This window comes from Neovison vison, chromosome 5 (genome assembly GCF_020171115.1).
Source record: "Neovison vison isolate M4711 chromosome 5, ASM_NN_V1, whole genome shotgun sequence".
NCBI lineage: Eukaryota > Metazoa > Chordata > Mammalia > Carnivora > Mustelidae > Neogale > Neogale vison.
In genome coordinates this window covers 31,209,305-31,228,263 of record NC_058095.1, presented here as the reverse complement: position 1 = coordinate 31,228,263, position 18,959 = coordinate 31,209,305, and the positions used below count along the sequence as shown (strand labels likewise).

General features: G+C 41.4%; 1 protein-coding gene across 1 annotated transcript in view; it reads left to right on the top strand.

Annotated features, from left to right (window-relative positions):
* MYO1D (myosin ID) overlaps positions 1-18,959 on the top strand; it is a 345,116-nt gene that overhangs the window by 118,942 nt on the left and 207,215 nt on the right. The window contains exons 12-14 of the mRNA XM_044248397.1: positions 33-103; positions 3,638-3,712; positions 9,029-9,161. Of these exons, the coding sequence (XP_044104332.1) occupies positions 33-103; positions 3,638-3,712; positions 9,029-9,161 (279 nt within the window). The remainder of the gene's footprint in view (positions 1-32; positions 104-3,637; positions 3,713-9,028; positions 9,162-18,959) is intronic.

Sequence of the window (18,959 nt, the reverse complement as noted above, 5' to 3'; positions counted from 1 at the left end):
TTTTCACACCAATCCCCTTATTGATTTCTTAGCTCTGCGCCTCAGACAAGATCCTGGAGTTTGATCGAGATTTTCGAATCCGGCATTATGCAGGTGACGTAGTGTGAGTATCTTACGGGGGGACCTAACACCATGATCTGCATGCAGCTTCACTTCAGAAAACAGAGCCAGGGGAAATAAAAACTGTCTTCCTACTCGTTTGTGTTTTTAGCCACCTCATAGGCGAGTATAGTTTCATCTCCTCACTTAAAAAAAAATTGGCTTTGTTTCATTCATTCCTTGCCGTTCCAACTTTTCTTGAGCGCACACGATGGCGGCCGTGCACAGCCCCGGCGTAGCTGGTGCTCAGAGCAGCTGATGGGTAAATACCTCATGGGAGGATGTGGACGAGAGAAAGATGGAGGAGGTGGGCCTCCTTGTGAAGAAGCTAACGGTCCAGCGGTGGGCGCATGCCTGCTGAGTCACTATAACGAACAATGGGAAGAAGGGTCAAACGGGAGATGCGTGAGGCCTTATGGAAACACCGAGGAGGGAGAACCATGCCGGGGTGAGGAATGTAGAGAGGTTTTGGTGCAGGAAGTGATATCCAAGCTGAGTCCTCAAAGGAAAAGAGGCTCCGTCAGGGGCAAGAATTGGGAATTCGGAAGGGAGAGGAGCCAGGAGGCTCACGGGCCTGGAGCCCAGAGCCACCATCACGTGCGAAGAGCTACAAGCAGTTGGGTGACGTGTGAGCGGTAACTAGTTTTTCCATATTATTTCCAAATGTCAGTCGGAAAGGTAGAAGTCTCACCAGCCACATTTTCTGGTCACAATACCAGAAAAGTAGAAATTGATAAGAGATAGCAGAAACTACTTCAGTAAGAGGCCCCTGGGGCTGCAATAACACCATGGTGACTTAACAGGAGAGAAGTGTGTGCTTTCTCAGTTCTGGAGGCCCCAAGTCTGAACTCTGGGTGTCAAAGGGCCCTGTGACAGAGGTTCTAGGGGGCGATTATTCCTCGCCTCTGTCAGCTTCTGGTGGCTGTAGACACTGCTTGGCTCACGGCCGCGTCTCTCCAGTCTCTGCCTCTGTGCCCACACTGCTGCCGCCCCCTCAGCACATCTGGGTTAAAACTCCCTCGGCCTCTTTTTTTTTTTTTTTTTTAAAGTGGGCTCCACGCCCAGCAGGGAACCCAACATGGGCCTTGAACTCACAACCCTGAGATTAAGACCTAAGCTTAACCAACTGAACCACCCAGGCACTCCTGCCTGTGTCTTAAAACTACAATTGTGGTGGTGTTTAGGGCCCACCTGGGTAATACAGGATCCACTTCTCTCAAGATCCTTGACATCATCACATCTTTTGTCATAGAAAATCACACTCACAGGGGCTGGGAATTTGACATAGAGAGCTTTCTGGGATGGGTGGGGGGAGCATTTTTCTGCCTGCTACACTTACTATGGGTTGTCCACTAAACACCACTTCTTACCTGATTATTGTTTACAGTTTCTTCTCTTCCTTCCTCATTTTTTACATTAGGAGGTCTCTTGACCATAACCCGTTTCAGGAAGAGATTACATAACAACAACGATAACAAAAAGGCAAATGATCATCCCCACAAATGCCAAAAAGACATTTGAAGAAATTTTAATAGCTGTCCCTGATTTAAATTAAAACTCTGAGTCATAAAATAATATGGCTCGAGATGATCACCCCATCTGTCAAACTAGCCATTAGTGCTGGAATGGCACCATTCTCCACTTGTTCTGGTCCCGTTCCAAGGTTCCAGAACACTGAAGAGGGGAGAGGCAGCAGTGGGCACACTCTCCTGCTGAAAACGCAGGCCTCATTTGCAGGATGCGTCTCTCCAGTTCGGAAGCATCAAAGCAGGGCTGCTCAGAGGCCTTGGAGATCAGCTAGCCTGGTGCCTTTACTTTATAGATAGAGAAACTTATGGAAAGTGTGTAATAACACCTCATTCAAGGTCACACAGTAAGTTTATGGAGTGGCTGAGACAGTAACTAGTTTCCAGACTCCTAGTCCAGAATGCTGGCTGACCCTTCTGAGGCGTATTCAGTGCCCTAGACTTCCCCTGCTGTCATTCAGCCCTTTGATCCTTTTCTAGATTCTTACTGCATTATCTTCTGTGTGCACAATGTTTTATAAGGTCTGGTCTCTGCCCACAAAGAGCTTACCATATAAAACTGCATACATACCTATATGATTGTGTGTGTGTGTGTTTATTTCTACTCATAAATATGCATACGCTTAATATACATACATTTGCATGCATACATCAATGCACTAAAAGATGGTCTAAGATAATCACCATAGAGCTAATAATAGTATTGTCAGAATTTAGAAATAATCACATGATGTAATTCTTCTATCTATGAGAAGCCCAGGAAGGCTGATGCTAGTCCTTAGAAGCTAGGAATTATTTTTAAAGGGAGAAGTGGGAAGGGTGCTAGAAATATTCAGGAAATAGTAACTAGGTCCATTTAAGTGGAGTGTGTCCTTTTGTACAGAAATGCCTGGAAAATTAGATTGAGATCAAATCATAATGAGTCTTAAAGGCCAAAATAAAGACTTCACAGTTCAAATGTTCTAGGTTGGACAAAAGATTAAGAGTCAGGTGGCTTCAAGGCTTCAGTGCAAAGTGACTTGAAGGCCTTAGGAAGCGGATCTGGGGTGCGTGAGGCAAGGAAGGATTCTGGGACCTGGTGACCTTGAAGCTCCCCTGGGACTGCAGCCTGAAGGAACCCTCGCGGAGAATTAAATATGTGAGGCTGGCACACTGGTGAGGGGCAGGGTAAGACATCTGAGAATCACCTCAATGTGATGATCGTCAAGGCAGAAAGTACAGGCCGGTGAGAAAGCCGAGCTGTTGGGGCATCTAGAGCTCGTCTTTGCACAGCCTCTGAGCCTCCGTCCGTTCTGTGCCCCCAGCAGTGTACTCGCTCCTCTGGGTGGGGTCTACGCCCATCGCCGCCACAGAGCGGCTGCCCTCCCTCCCTCCCTCACCCACTGCAGACGTAGCCGGCATCTCAGGACCTTACTCCTCTTTTTCCTTCAAACCATGAATGCCGGCCTCCTTGTTTCCTCTCCTGTCCTCTGTGCATGTGCCTGCCCCTCTCCCTTCATGTGATCTGTTTCCCTGTGTGATCTCCCTTCCTCTTCCTCCTCTGCTTATCCAGATCTTACCGTCCTTTGCAGTTCTTCTTGGATTATTTTATCCCACCCTGAGCACACTGAGAGAACCTTAGGCAAGTCACCTTGACCTCCTTACGGAAGAGACTGTTAGTTCCTGTATGTCGCAGTTTTGCTTTTATCTTAGGAGTGCTGGATGATAAACACAGCTATCTTTTTAAGCATCATCTTCTTGAGGTAAGCAGTTAACCAGTAGACAATGACGGTCTTAATCATATTGATGGTACTGATCTTTGCTCTCCTTTTGAGGAATCGAAACAACGTCCCCTCTTTTTAGTAGGTAAATTTGATATTCTTTAACACAGAACAAAGTGGAAAATATTAGCTCTACAGATGATTGATGGCATTATTAACAGTGGAAAGGCTTGTAGACTTGTCAAGAAACTTAAAGGTGGCTCTTGCTTAGTGAATAATGCATGTTTCCCATGGTTTTTTTCCCTCGACCAGCTATTCGGTCATTGGATTTATTGACAAAAATAAAGACACTTTGTTTCAAGATTTCAAGCGTCTCCTGTATAACAGGTAGGACTGAAATTTTTATTAATTATCTTTCCATTAAACTCTTTCTCATATATGTTGCATAATAGGTATGCGCATGATTACTTTTATGTGGCAGTTTTAAGAGCTTCTGACAAATTTTCTAGTTCTGTGCAACTATAATGAATGAATGAAATATATGATTATACAGTCTATAAATTTAGGATGGGGACCTGCTGCTAATATGACTTCCCTTGATTTCCCTTGGGTTCCCTTTGTTTCTCTATTCACTACTGCTGTCCTTCTGGCACCCTGGCCAGTGTCTTCAGGGGAGGCCACTGGCAGTCGGGGAGGGGTCTTGGATAAGGTAAATGCTTTACACATGCAGATTCCCACTGTAGTCCCTTTGCTTCCAACTAAGAGACCCTCCCAATATCAGAGTGGCATCTAATGTCCATATTGACAGATCCTCAGGGGACAGAACCTTCCCACAGTTCTAGAAAATGTGGAAAAGATGTGGCGAAATAACACCAGCCAAAGGATACCAAGTTCAAACCCAGTATGAATGCTTTGGAAAGAGCCGTAAAGAAAAGCCTCTCAGCCCGTTTCTTCTTTTGGACGAGAGAAATGTAGTCGCATACTTACTAAGTCTACTTAGTTGGCCAAGAGATCATCAAAAACGTGTTCAACGTGCAGCTGTGAAAACAGTTTAGGCTAAGTGCCTGCCCTCCTGGCTCTGCTCTTCCAACGGAGATGACAGTTGGTAAGAAAACAAGTCACCTTCCGGTAGTGACAAGTGCTGTGAAGAAAAATACAGTAGGTAGGAGATTGCAGGGTGAAGACAAGGAGCAGGAGGGGAGCCATTATTGAGAAGGGTGATCAGAAAACCTTCTTAAAAGTGGGGACTTTTGAGCGGAGGACTGAATGAAGTGAGGGATGAGCTGTGAACGTGTCGGGGTGGGGCGGGGAGAGCACTGCAGGCAGAGAGCTGCCAGTACCAAGGCGCCAAGGTGGGAGTGAGCAGCACAGCGTCTCGAGAGCAGCAAGGAGGCTAGTGGGGCTAAAAGCAGAGTGAGGGGTAGGGAAAGCGATAGGGAATGAATTTAGGGAGGTCAGCAGGGCATGGATCTTGCAGAGTCCGTGAGCCAAAGTAAGAATGAAACATGAAGAGAAGGCATCAGAATTTATGATAGGAAGTGATTTATACTTTAAAGAGCCCACTGGGGCTGCTGTGTAAAGGGCAAGAGAAGAAATGAGGAGACCAAATAGAAGACTCAATCCAGATGGTGGAACAGAGCTCATGAAAAGTGGTCAGAGTGAGTGAGATTTTGCAAGTGGAGCCAACAGCGTTTGCCATTAGATGGGATGTATGGTAGGAGAGAAAAACAGAAATTGGAGACGAAGCCTGAGCCGTGGGGAAGGGATGCTGAAGGTGGGGAAGACAATGGGAGGGGCGAACTGGGTGGGGGAGATGGAGTGTGTTGTTTCGGATGTGTTATGTTATATTGGACACGCCGCTGGGAATGCCAGGAGACAATTGTGGGTATGCATCTGGAATTCTGGTAAAGGAGGGACTAGAGCTACAAATCCATGGTCATCAGTCTGTTGACAGTATTTAAAGCCATAAGACTAGCTGAGATGAACAAGGGTGAACTTAGACAAATATAAAAGAAGAGGTCAAAGAGACTCATTCCTGAGACTCACCAGCATTCCGAGTCAAGCAAGAAAGAAGCAACTAGCAAAGGCAGCGGGGCTGCCAGTAAGGTAGGAAGAAAGCCAGGAACCTGATGTCATAGAGACCAAGCCAAGAAAAAAGTGCTTTTAAGAAGAAAACAACTGTAAACCGTGTCAAATACTGTCCAAAGCAAAGTAAGTTGAGGACCAGGATTAACCATGGGATTTGCTGACATGAAGGCCAGTGGGACTCTTGACAACACTGGTCTCAGTAAAGTCGTGAAGACAAATGTCTGATTGAATTGGGCTCCAGAGACTGTGGATAATGAGAACGTGGAGACATGGTGTTTAAGCTCTTCTTTCGGGAAGTTTTACTATTAAATGGTTCGGCGGTGTGGATGTCGAAGGTTCCGAGGACAGTGATGGAGCTCTCTCCGCACCAGAAAGTTACATGGGAATGCGAGAAGGGCTCCAGGTAAGAATCGGTCACGGGGAAAAGGGACTTTCAGAAAGGAGTTTCAGAGCTTGAACTTTCAGGCAAGCTGCACCCACTTTGAGGGACAAATGACAGAGTCTGGCATCAGTCTGTGTGGGTAACATCAGAAACTCAAACTGGAAAAACGGCTTCAGTTGGCCAGTGGCAATATCAGCGTGTGTTACCAGGGGAAGGCAGCCACGCGGTGTACCAGGAGGCTACAGAAGGCAGCATTTGTTACTTTCATGAATTTATTGTGGCCCATGGGTTCAGCTCAGTGAGAGCAGCTCTGCCTCTTAGTGGTGGATTCACGTAATCCCAAATTCACAGGACCAGTGTAGGAACAAAGCCATGTGGGAATTTATTTCCTGGGAAAAATCTGACCATTTTTCCCTGGAGTTTTTTATTTGCATTGGTATTTTTATATTTGCATTGATGACAGGCTGTTCCCCCCACTGGAAAACCTGCTTGGGAAGTCACGTGGCAATGAGAATTCTAGTTTATTAATTGACAGTGAAAAATACTACCCATAGAATCCAGAGTGCTTAGTTGCTTGGTAAGCATGGAAGTAGAACAAAAGGACTTGGGTAAATCCAACAGTTAAGGGCTACAGGCTCGGAGGAATCTCTTTCCCAGTGGGGATGGTCTTACGAAGGACTGCAGACTAAAGCTGTTTGTATTTATCTGCATAATAGGGAAGATCTTGCCAGTGGGATGGGGAAGTCTTGAAATTATTTTGGCTAAAACCATCTTCCTAGATCATGTTGGGATGTGCTTCCTTTACCTTTGGATGCTTTTCGATGCTTCTGTGGCTAACCCTTCCCAAATCCCCTTCCTTTCTCTGTATATATGTAAAGAAGAATCCTTGCATCTCTGGTTCTGTAGACCTTGAGCGTATACTTGCCTGTACACATGCGTGTGCATGTGTGTGTGCATGTGTGTAATGGGAAGAGGAAGGGAGGGAGCAGGTGGCCCACCAGATACCCAGACTCTGTTCTTTACTACCTCACTGCTAAGTCAGGTAAATTGTTTTGTCTATTAAACCTGCTGGGTTTCTGGATAAATAAGCTTACCCTTTAAGAAAAGGGCTCTGGGGCGCCTGGGTGGCTCAGTGGATTAAGCTGCTGCCTTAGGCTCAGGTCATGATCTCAGGGTCCTGGGATCGAGTCCCGCATCGGGCTCTCTGCTCAGCAGGGGGCCTGCTTCCCTCTCTCTCTCTCTCTCTCTGCCTGCCTCTCTGCCTACTTGTGATCTCTGTCAAATACATAAATAAAAAAAGTCTTTAAAAAAAAAAAAGAAAGAAAAGGGCTCTTACAAATGTTTGGAAACTACTTTGTTAATATTATATGCATGACTTACTGGCCCAGAAGTTCATTCTCTTTAGAATGTACGTGTCTAGATTCATTACATATAAATTCTTCTATTTAATAATAGTAATAATGAATATCTTATTTCCTTCATTTCCAACCTTCCCCTCTCCCTCTATTTACAAGGTAAAACATGGAAAGAATCTAAATATGACCAACAGTGAGATAGGTAGAAACTGCACAGACCCAAACAGACTGCAGTCTTCGGTCTTTGGTCTGCATCAGAATTTTCAAAGTGCACACGTTCTACTTTCTGGAAATTCTATTCAGTGAGTATTAGGAAGACATCCAGGCTTCCTCTGCACTAAGGGTTGAGAACCATTGCCTTAATTATCGCTCAGCCAAAGACTAGAATGGAAAATTTTAAGAAGAAACAAGAGACCTTTGTGGGGTCATTTTTACTGAGAGGTGCCTCATTGGGAAATCAGGGACTAGGACCAGAAAGGGGATAAAATGGGGTCCCTGAGCCACACGCAGATCACTGGGTTAATTTACCACCACCTTCCGTGGTAGTCGGCACCGCTCGCTTGCAAGGCTGGGGGCTGGGAGCGCTGCTCTATCTCTGTTCACAGACCCCGTCCGTCTTCAACCCACCATTTATCCTGTTTGCCCTCTTGTCACTTACTCCGGCATTTCACAGATTTTATTTTGAGTCTCTGTGTGCAGAAGTTAACTAGGTATTTGGGGGACCGCTTCAATCTCCTCCTTTTTACACCAGGGAGAGAAAAATGGGCAAAATGATGGCAGCGGTAAACGCAGTTAGCAGAGAATGTCCTTGCTGACTCCCTTCTCTCTCCTCAGCCCCCAATTTATAAATAAATAAATAAGTAAATAAGTTAATTAATTAATTAATTAATTAAAAGAAAGATGTCTGACAAATAGCCTTGTAGGGTGACAGGTGACCACACTGCTGCCTGACCCCCAGAGATGCGGACTCGTGTGTCGTACGCCCGCAACTAGTGTAACGTCGTGTGTCAGCTGTACGCAAATAAAAAGAAAGAGAGACGTTCCCAAGACACAAGCAGCATTTTGAGTTCCAATTCCTCTAAAATCAAAGGCACCCAGAAGGAAACAGGAAGAAAATCAGGAGTCGAGACCACCCCTTGTCGTCTTTGAAGAGATGCCTCCACAGAGCCAAATAATGATTTTTCTCAAGTACTTCACATCAAACCTGGCCTGAAGTACACTGTGGGAGTCGGATGGAAACGGTCTCCGTGGCACATCAATGCACGCCCATAACCACCCATAACGGAGCGCGTAAATTCAGCTGTGGGACGGGGTTTACGAGAAGGCAATGTAGAAACGGTTCTTTCCTGTTCCTGCTTGTCTTGTTCGGAAGAGCTGGCTTTTTGTCCTGTCACCTGTTCTGTGGGAATCTTTTCCCCCATGAGAAGATGCTTTCATACCCTGCAGTCCCATTGAGCACTGTTTTTTTCCCTGGACGCTTGTCCTCCTCCTTGTAAGTACCACCCAACTTTTTGTTTTACATATGTATGGTAAGAGCTGTGTTAGCCATTTGAGGGTCCTAGAGGTCACTTTAAAGAAGTTTAAAGAATTCTTTTCTCAGTTTGTATATATCCTCTCTACACCCAATATGGGGCTTGAACTCACGACCCCAACACTAGGAGTCACACGCTCCACTAAGAATTTTTTAAACGTAGGATAGTTTGGACGCATCTTCTCCATCTGTGGTATGCTCTCTCCCCCTATGCTTTCTCAACCTAATTTTCTGGACGGAGTCTTTTTCCCATCTAGGCCTTGTGACCCAGAGCACAGTCCAACAGAATGGTTTCTGGTCAGAGTATTGCACTGTAATGTTCACATCGCTCTCCCTGTGCCTCTCAGTTCCAATCCTGTGCTGAAGGATATGTGGCCCGAAGGCAAACTGAGTATTACGGAGGTGACCAAGCGACCTCTGACTGCTGCCACCTTGTTTAAGAATTCGATGATCGCTTTGGTGGACAACCTTGCATCGAAGGTAACTGTTCTCTTTGCCACATATATCTTAGGGCCACATTCAGTGGTCATCGGCACTGCTTGCTGCCATGCGCTGCCCCTTGATGCATGTTGCAGAGAATGTAGGTGCGATTTGCCTTTTAGGCAATTGTAATAAATCAAACTGAAACTTGTCTATTTAAAGCGACTGTTCTACTAGAATTTTTATTCCTGTTTTGTTTTGTTTTTTAAGTGGCTGGGTGAAACAGTTGTTTGTGTCTAAGAAGAAATGCTTCTTGTTAAGGTTGAGCTTTATATGGTTGTCACAAATACAAAGTCTTAGTGAGACCTTAAAAAAATTTCATATATACGTGTGTATATATATAAACTATAAAGTAGAACATGTACCTGGCAAAATGAACTTCAGCCCTGTACAAAAGAAAGAGCATGGCCTTAAAAAAAAATCTTGAATTAAATAGTAATATGCCATCCATGTATCATGTCTGGATACAAAATGACCAGACAGAGTATCAAGAGGAAGTTTAATATTTAAGTATTGTCCTTAGGCTGTTGTAAACAGTTGAAATAAACTGTTGTATTATTGACAGTTGGTTCTGCTGCTGATTGCTCCTTTCAGGTGTACTACTGTTTGGTAACTTCAGTCTGTTTCTGCCCCCCACGTCCGCCACCCTCCTCCCCCCCTACTCTCTGCCAAAGAACAGATTTCTGCTCTTAACTGCTGCTGCTGACAAGTTTGATAAATGAGGCGGCTTTCCGGGACTCATTATTTTTAGTTCCTTCATTTTTATCTCTCTCTTCTGGTGCTTTCTCTGTATTTTATTCTCTGTTGTTATCTTTTTTTTTTTTTTTTAAACCGACTTCCTCTCTAAGAATTTAAATCTCTACTGTTCCTGATTACTTCACTATGGATAAATTAGGCAAAGGCACAAGAACACATCTGTTCAGTAGCTTTCTATTTCTTTCTGTCAGGATTCTTTGGCTTCATGTGACAACAAATAAGCGCAGTTTGCTGGCTTGTGGAATCAAACCTCCAGAAAGGCAAGGGCGAGGACACCAGAACCAAAGAGCAGAACACCATTAGAATCCTTCCTCTTGTCTCTCAGCTTCTCTGTGCTTGTCAGCTCCAACGTGCCTCATCCCACAAGAGGGAAGGTGAACTTAGAAGGAGGGCGTGTGACACAAGAAACAGAATTGAACACAGAATTTTATAAAACATGTTTATAGAATATATTATAAATAGTTTACAAAATGTATTAGATTTATTTCATTAACTAGGAAAGGACTACCTTTATTTTCTAAAATTGGTAGTTAAATGTGCATTTTTTAAAAATAAAAATTCTAGAACCATCCCTAATTTCTGTACCAGGAACTGCATTCTTATAAATAATAATAAAAGAGAGACCCCCTCCCCCAAATGAGTGGCTTAAACAGAGAGACATTAATTTCTCTGTCCTGCAGGTAAGGTCCAGAAGCAGGCATCCCAGGACTGGTATAGCAGCCTTAAGGTTTTTAGGGACCCGGGTGCTTTCTGTCTTTCTCTTCTACCATATGTGTGCTTGGTGTCCATCGTCCTGGCCCAAGATGGCAGCAGGGGCTTCTTCCCTTTCAGAGAGACTTCCTAGGAGTCTCACACAGCATGTCTGCCACATCTCGTTCACTACACCTGGTTGCTAGGGAAACTGGGAAGTGCATTTTTATCCTGGTCAGTAGTGTACCTAGCCAGAAATAAGTATTCCATTTCCAAAAAAGGTGCTGGATAGGAGGTAGGCAGCTAACCCGGCAGTCTCTGCTGCGGCTTCCCAATTTGTGTGTCTGTGGTGGAGGAGGGGTGAGGGAGAGCAACCTCTCAGCCCCAGAAAAGGCAGGAAGGTGGAGGGGAGGGGAGCCACAAAGGAGAATGTTACTTTTAAAAAATACAAAATTGTATGATAGAAATCATCTAAGCAATTGGTACTCACCATAAATGTAAATAGACTAACAAGACTAGATAGAAAGTTTAGCTATACGCTTCGTCCAGGAGATTCCTAAACACCACTGTGCAGAATGATGAAAAACAAAGCCCTTCTCCCCAAAGACAATTAAAAGCCATATTAATGTGAGAGAATAGAATTTAAGGAAAAAAGTATTAATACAGGTAAAGAGACTCCTAACAATCCAATAAAAATACCCAAGACAATAAAGCCACTTGGAAATAGGTACCTAATAACATAGCCGTTGTTTGACTACATCCATAATATTATCCATTATGTTACATGTTACATCCATAATGCTACATATTATGGCCGACATCCATAAAGCAAAAAAAAAGAAAAGGACCTGAAAAAAAGTTTTTTTAAGGCAAAATGGATGGACAAGTCCACAGTCCTTGTGGGAGATTTTTTTTTTTTTTAAGATTTTATTTTTTTACTTATTTAACAGAGACACAGAGAGAAAGCACACAAGCAGGCAGAGCGGAAGGCAGAGAGAGAAGCAGGCTCCCTGCCAAGCAAGAAGCCTGATCCGGGACTCCATCCTAGAACCTTGGGATCATGACCTGAGCAGAAGGCAGCAGCTTAACCGACTGAGCCACCCAGGCGCCCCCTTATGGGAGATTTTAAGCCAACTGTACCAGAGACTGATATTTGAAGCAGAAAAAATCCTTAGTAAGAATGCAAAAGCATTGAAAACCAAATATAAACTTGAATAAATCAAAAGAACACTGCACCCAGGAAATAGGAAATACATATTCCTTTCAAGTATGTATAGAACATTTTCAAGAATTGACTACATGCTAGATCTCAAAGGAACGCTTAACCATTTAACAAACGTATATGTATATACGTCTCCATCTTCACAGCAAGTAAAATAAAAAGCAGCATTAGTTTTTTTTAATATGCTTGGGAACTTGAGATAATCCTAGATAACCTCTCCTAGATAACCCACAGGCTGAAGAGGAAATCACAATGGAAACTATAAAACATCTGGATCTACATGACATAAAAATTTATTAAAATCTATAGAATACTGCTCAAGTGGTCCACTTGTTATACCTTTATTAAAAAAAAATTAAGTAAGTAAATGAGTTAGGGGCACCTGGGTGGTTCAGTTAGTTAAGTATCTGCCTTCAACTTAGGTCATGTCCTTAGGGTCCTGGGATCAAGCCCTGCATTGCCTCCCTGCTCGTGGGGAGTCTGCTTCTCCCTCTTCCTCTGCCTGCACTCTCTCTTGCTAACTCTCTCAAATAAATAAAATCTTAAAAAACAAAAAAGTAAGTGAGTTAAGTTCACTTCTTCATTCAAGAAGCCAGAAAAAGAATTCCAAAGAAGAAAATCTAAAGAAAGAAAAAAATAACATTTAAATAGCAAAAAATAAAATAGGTAAAAAAAATAGTCAAATAGACAAACCTTTAATGAAACTGATAAGAAGAAAAGGCAGTATTATGAATGAAAAAGGGAAGTGACTTCATATATATGAGGTTTTAAAAGGCATAGAATATTGTAAACAACTATATGGCAGTGAATTTGAAAAATTAGTTTTCTAGAAAAATATGTTGTCAAAATTAACTCAAGAAGACATAGAAAATCTGAATAAATTAGTCATCTTAAAGAGTCTAAATCACTCATCAAGATTCTGCCTTCTCTCAGCTCTGCCAGAAACCCAAGGCCCAGATGGTTTTGCAGATACATTTTATAAATCCTTCAATAAGCCAATAATCCCTATTATATACAAACTGCTTGGGAGTGTAGTAAAAAGAGAGGCCACTACCCAACTCATTTTATGAGATTAATATTACCTTCATAGTAGGTTAATACAAGAAAATAAAATTAGATCAGTTTCACCTAGGAACATAGGAAAATCTTAAAAATACATATGAGTAATGCATTTGCTAGAAACATGGTGAAGAAAGTGTCTACTAAAATCAATTGAAAACAACTGAATGTTAGGTAAAACATAAAAATCAATTTTTAAATGCAACTATGAACTAATAAGAAAGTAAGGAATATGTAGGCCTAGGAATGAGTGAAGGCCAAAGTTAGGGGAAAAATAATATGCTGTCTCTCTGAGGATTTAGAAAAGTAGGTAACTGTGAGTATAAGTATTCAAAGCTGGGTCCTCCAAGTGAAGCCCAGGCCCTGGCCAAACTAGTGTGTCTAATAAGAGATCCCATGCTCGCACATGCACGTGCACACACCGTACACAGGTCTCCGTAGGGCCACATTGTCAGATGGATACATCTAGAATGAACTAGAAATAATCCTTCATTATTTGAGAGAAAAACTGCCTGTCTTGGTCCTTGGCAGTGAGCCAAGGTGGGGGTATGAGAATTTATAATCATAAGCCAGTTTTTATGAGGTTTTCAGTCCAAATTCATATTACCTGGGTGATCTAAAAAACTTGCACCAACAATTTAGTTTAAAGTGGTCCAAGCCTGGTATTACCCCCAGGTATCTGATAGAAGCAAGAATTAAGAATTCCTACACGCATAAATCACGTACCATGTGCAAGAGTCAGACTAAGCAAGATTCAGAGTCATGAAAACTTAGAGTGGAATTGTTAGAATATAAGAATGTTTTAATATGTTTTAAGAAACCAAAGGCCTAAAAATATGAGAAAGAGCAAGTAACTGGGCAATTGATAGAAATAAAAACTAAAATTAAAAAACAGATAGGTGGGGTACCTGGGTGGTTCAGTGGGTTAAAGCCTTCAGCTCAGGTCATGATCCCAGGGTCGAGGGATCGAGTCCCGCATCTTGTCGGGCTCTCTGCTTGGCAGGGAGTCTGCTTCCTCCTCTCTCTTTGCCTGCCTCTCTGCCTACTTGTGATCTCTGTCTGTCAAATAAATAAAATCTTAAAAACAAAAACAAAACAGATAGGTTTAGCATCAGTTTAGATAAAGCTGAAGAGAGAAGAGAGAAATGAAAGAAAGAATAAAGGAAATTATCCAAGATTCTACTTAGACCAAGAAATTAAACAAAAAGAGATAATATTAAGAGACATAAGGATAAATGAAAAGGTCTAATGCATATCTAATCAGGTACCCAAGGAAAGGAGATGATGGGCAGAGCAATATTGGAAAATATATTGCTGAGAATTTCACCAGTAATGAAAGATAATACTTTGTGGAGTCAGAGAGTCTAGTATATCCCAAGCTGGAAAAATTACAAAAAATCTGCATTTAATAACATTGTGAAATCCTGGAACATCAAAGACCAAGAAAATGCATTAAAAACAGATTTTCTTAAAAGAATAAGAGGCTGAGAAAAAAGAATTGTAAACCAAAATTCTGTCCCAAGAGTATATGTTTTTCAAGAACAGAGACACAGTAGGGCCACCTGGGTGGCTCAGTTGGTTAAGCATCTACCTCTTTTTTTTTTTTTTTAAAGATTTTATTTATTTATTTGACAGAGAGAAATCACAAGTAGATGGAGAGGCAGGCAGAGAGAGAGGGAAGCAGGCTCCCTGCTGAGCAGAGAGCCCGATGCGGGACTCGATCCCAGGACCCTGAGATCATGACCTGAGCCGAAGGCAGCGGCTTAACCCACTGAGCCACCCAGGCGCCCAAGCATCTAATTCTTGATCTCAGTTCAGGTCTTGGTCTCAGGATTGTGAGTTCGACCCCTGCATTGGGCTCTGTGCTTGGTGTGGAGCCTACTTAAGGAAACAAAGATACAATAAAGAATTTTTCTGAAAAGAAAAAAGAATTGAAAGCACCCTAGAGGAATTCTAAAGGATATATGCATCAGGCCAGAGGAAGAGTATATAAAATGAAAGCCTGAAATGCAAAAAACAGGGCAAAGAAAGTGGTAAAGGTGGATTCATATATAGAAACTGGAAAATAACATTTTATTGGTAAAAATACAGATTAGAATTAAATAGCGTAACAATAGCATAAAACTGGAAGGGTGGGTGATTATAATTTCATATTTAAGATCCTTGGTTGTTCAGGAAAATAAAAATATTGCTTAGCTTATAACCCTGATGATGACACACAATTGCCGATTAAATGTCCTCTAGGAGTCACGAAAAGAATAGAAGTGAGGTTGTAACTTCTGAACTAGTTGGGGTGGATTGGAGGAGGTGAGGCAGAGTCAGAATGAGAAGCAAATAATCTGTTCTAAAAAAACATCGAAGGAGGAGACAAAACACATAGGAAAGCCAAGACAAATTAAGAGGGTAGAAAGAAACCCAAGCATTCTTGTGTTACATTGAATGTAAAAGATGGATGAGAATTGTCAGATCAAACCAAAGAATCCAGAAGAGTTGAAAGTTTAAGTTCAAAAAGATGTATCAGACAAATTCCAACAATCTTGGATCACCTCAATCCAAGTTCAGGACCTGGAGTGGCTTAGCGATGGGCCAGATGGTTTTCCATTGCCTTTTGATTCCCAGGGTTAGCTCCTCAAGATTGCAAACCATTGACCCTTGTCTATGGCCTTGAGTCCAGCCTACAGCCCCCTGGCCCCATAAGGTTCTCTGTCCAGATGAAAGCAGCCCTGAAGGCTGGCCTCACTCCCTTTGGGTTTTAGTCTTATTCTTATCTCAGTTATCTTATTAGTTCTTCGATGCATTTAAGATTCTCCCCCACCCCATGTCTGTCTAGTGCTTTCCCTAGTGACATTATCAGGAAGGTTGATGGCATGGCTTAGTCCTGCACCACCAGGAGTAGAAGTCTTGACTCCTCACCTGCTTTCAGAGTCTACACAGTGTGTTAATGCATGCCTTGTCTTTCCCCCTAGATTCTCGATCTTTTAAATACAGGGAGTGAGTTCTACTAATTTTATATACCCCTTTATATCTAATAAAACACACCCTAAGCAGATGGTCAGTGAATTATTAAATGAACTTGAATCTGTCCTGTGATTCTGTTTGGCAGTGTTCAAAGCAAGTTAAATGGGTGAATGTCTAAATACAGTGTCTTTTGGCTACTACATATGCCAGTTGGTATACTTTCACAAATAATGTTTTCCATAAAATACAGAGAGAAACAGGTTAAAACATGCAAGAGAATGAGATCAGTATTAACTTTCTCAGTTTAACCTTTATAAGACACTTGAATTTGTCAAATTTAGGATTTCTTAGGCTGAGTCAGTCTAGATATTTATAAATGGGAGAGGAGGTGGCATTTATAAATTGAGGCAGAATGCTGATTAAATATAGAGAAAGTATTTCCACTGGATTCCTTAACTAAAGATTTTATACTACTAAACAGGATGGAAGGGCATTTCCCCAACCCTTAGTTGGTCATGAGTGTCTAATCCAGTGTTCACACTTCATGTGCAAATCAGTTAATATTGGTAAAATTCCACTAAGCTGGTTTCTGTTGAGTGAAGTTACTTATACTAGTCAAATGATACCTTATACAAAGCTTGCTTTGCCCACATAATTGTATGAGTTACTGAGTTCTAGATATCTCTAAATTTACACTATAATTTTGTATTTGACCCAAAGATCATTTAGAATTATATTTCTTAATTTCCAAATTTAGATTTTTTAAATTATCTTTTTGCTCTTGATTTCTAGCTTAATCTCATTTGTTTAGGGGATATATTCTATGTGATTTCAGTCCTTAGAAATTTGTTCAATTTTTCTTATCTATATGCTTTGTTTATATATATAAAAATAATTTGCTTTATACTCTATACACATCTATCAGGTTAAGTCTGCTACTTCTATCATTACCTGATTTTTCTGCATTCTTACTATTGTCTTTGTTTTGTCAATGCCAAAATGTGACAAAATCTGATTCTGAATTTGTCTACTTTTCCTTGTTGTACCTTCTGTTTTTGTCTCTAGATAGTCTAAGAATTTATTTAGGCTTATTCAAGTTAGAACTATTATTTCTTCTTCGTGTTTGAGTTATCTCTCATTATGATATGCCTTGCTATTTCTGTAGTGCGTGTTGCCTTAAAGCCAGCTTTGCATGAATAAAATAGTTACACCACCTTCTTTGTGGCCAGGGTTTGCATGGTAGATCTTTTTCCACCCTTGGACTTTCAGCCTTTCCATATCCTTATGTTTCAAGTATATTAAGCAGTATATAGTAAGATCTGTTTTTTTATGTAAGCTGACAATCTTTGTCTTTTGAATACATCGTTTAGTTCATTACTCTACATTACTTTTAATGCAGTTTCTATATGTTGCATTTAAATCAACTGTCTCATTAGTGCTTTCTGTTTGAGGTTGTGTATTTTTTTCTTTCCTTTGTAACCTTCTTTTCAATTGGTCATTGTGGGCAAAAGGTAAACAAAATTCTGTTTCTTCTGCTTGACAATATTAAACCTCCGTTAAATTTCTACCTCTGTTCCTAGAATTAATGCAGTAAGATGCCTATCAACAATATTACTCTACAGCACTGCTTATGATAAAAATTACTCCTTTTTGTAAGTTAAATCTCTGCTGGGAGAATAAGAAATGTCTGATGGGGATGACATACTTGGTCTTCCCTGAGTACAGGGACTCATGTAGTAAGCATGTCCCTTTGAGGACCCTGATGCTATGTCTTCAGACCTATTTTAAGGGATATTGGGTACTATGGGGCATGAGGCTTTTAAACCAAGGGCACTTTCCATACCCTCTCAATGTGGATCTTATCTCTTTGCCCCTAAGCTGTCACCTGACTGTTGTGTGGACAGCTGCAAGGGCTATGACACTTCCTTGGCAAGACATGTCTTTGTCCTGAGTAGACATGTGCCAGGTGTGGCCTATGAATCTTTTGAGGCAGAATGTAAACCTCTGACCCCTGACACTCAGTGTTGCAATTATTTTTTATTATTCCCTTTGTTATTTTGGAAGATTTATACCATAATACTGTTTTGGTGGTTATTTGATTATAATTCCATTCTTAAATATAAAAAATATAATATTATTTGGTACTTTTACCTCCTTGGAAAATGGAAGGTCCATAAAACATTTTTTTTTTTGCTGGGGGGGGGGACGGGTCATAAGATGTTATAATTCCATTTGCCTTCCTCTCAATTTCTATGCTGTTTTGGTCATGTATTTTAATTGTGTGTGTGTGTGTGTGTGTGTGTGTGTTTAGCCAGCAAAATGATGACATCATCATCATTGTTGTTACTACTTCGCAGAGTCAGTATCTGTTTAGATCTACTCATTTATCGCTTCTTTTTTCCTCTGTCTGTATCACTGACCTTGCTCTGGGATCATTTTTCTTATGCCTGAATTTCATCCTGTCATATTCAAGGTCTGTTGTTGACAGAGTCTGTGGCTTTGTTTACCTGAAAATATTGTGTACAGTTTTCATTCGTGAAGAATATTTTTGCTGGGTGTAAGATTCTACATTGGCAGTTCTTTCCGTACTTCAAAGATAATACTCCTTTGTCTTCTGGTTTCCGGTGTTTCTTGTGAGAAATCAGCCATCAATCCATGTGTTTCTCCTGAGGTAATGGATCTTTTTTCCTCTGGCTGCTTTTCTTTGGTATTCAGAAGTTTTACTGCAACATTCCTAAGTGTAGTTTTTTGGGTTTTTTTAATCCTGCTCATAATTTGTGGGACTTTTTCCAAACTTCTTCACAGTTTGATTGTTTTTCATCAGTTTTACAAAGTTCTTGGCTATTCACTCTTCAAATACTGCTTCTGTCCCTTCTGTCTCCCTCCTTTGGGACTTGAGCTACTCAGACCATCTCGCCGAATCTGCTGTGCCTCTTAATATCTTCATTTCTGCATTTTTGTCTCTCTGCTTTGTTCTGGGAAATTTCTTCCCAGGAATACCTTCGAAGATGGATCCATTGACTTCTCAATTTCCGTCACAGTGTTTTTCAGACCTAGTTTACACATTTGGTTCAGTTCATTTTTATAGTTTCTGGTTCTAAAAAAAATTCTCA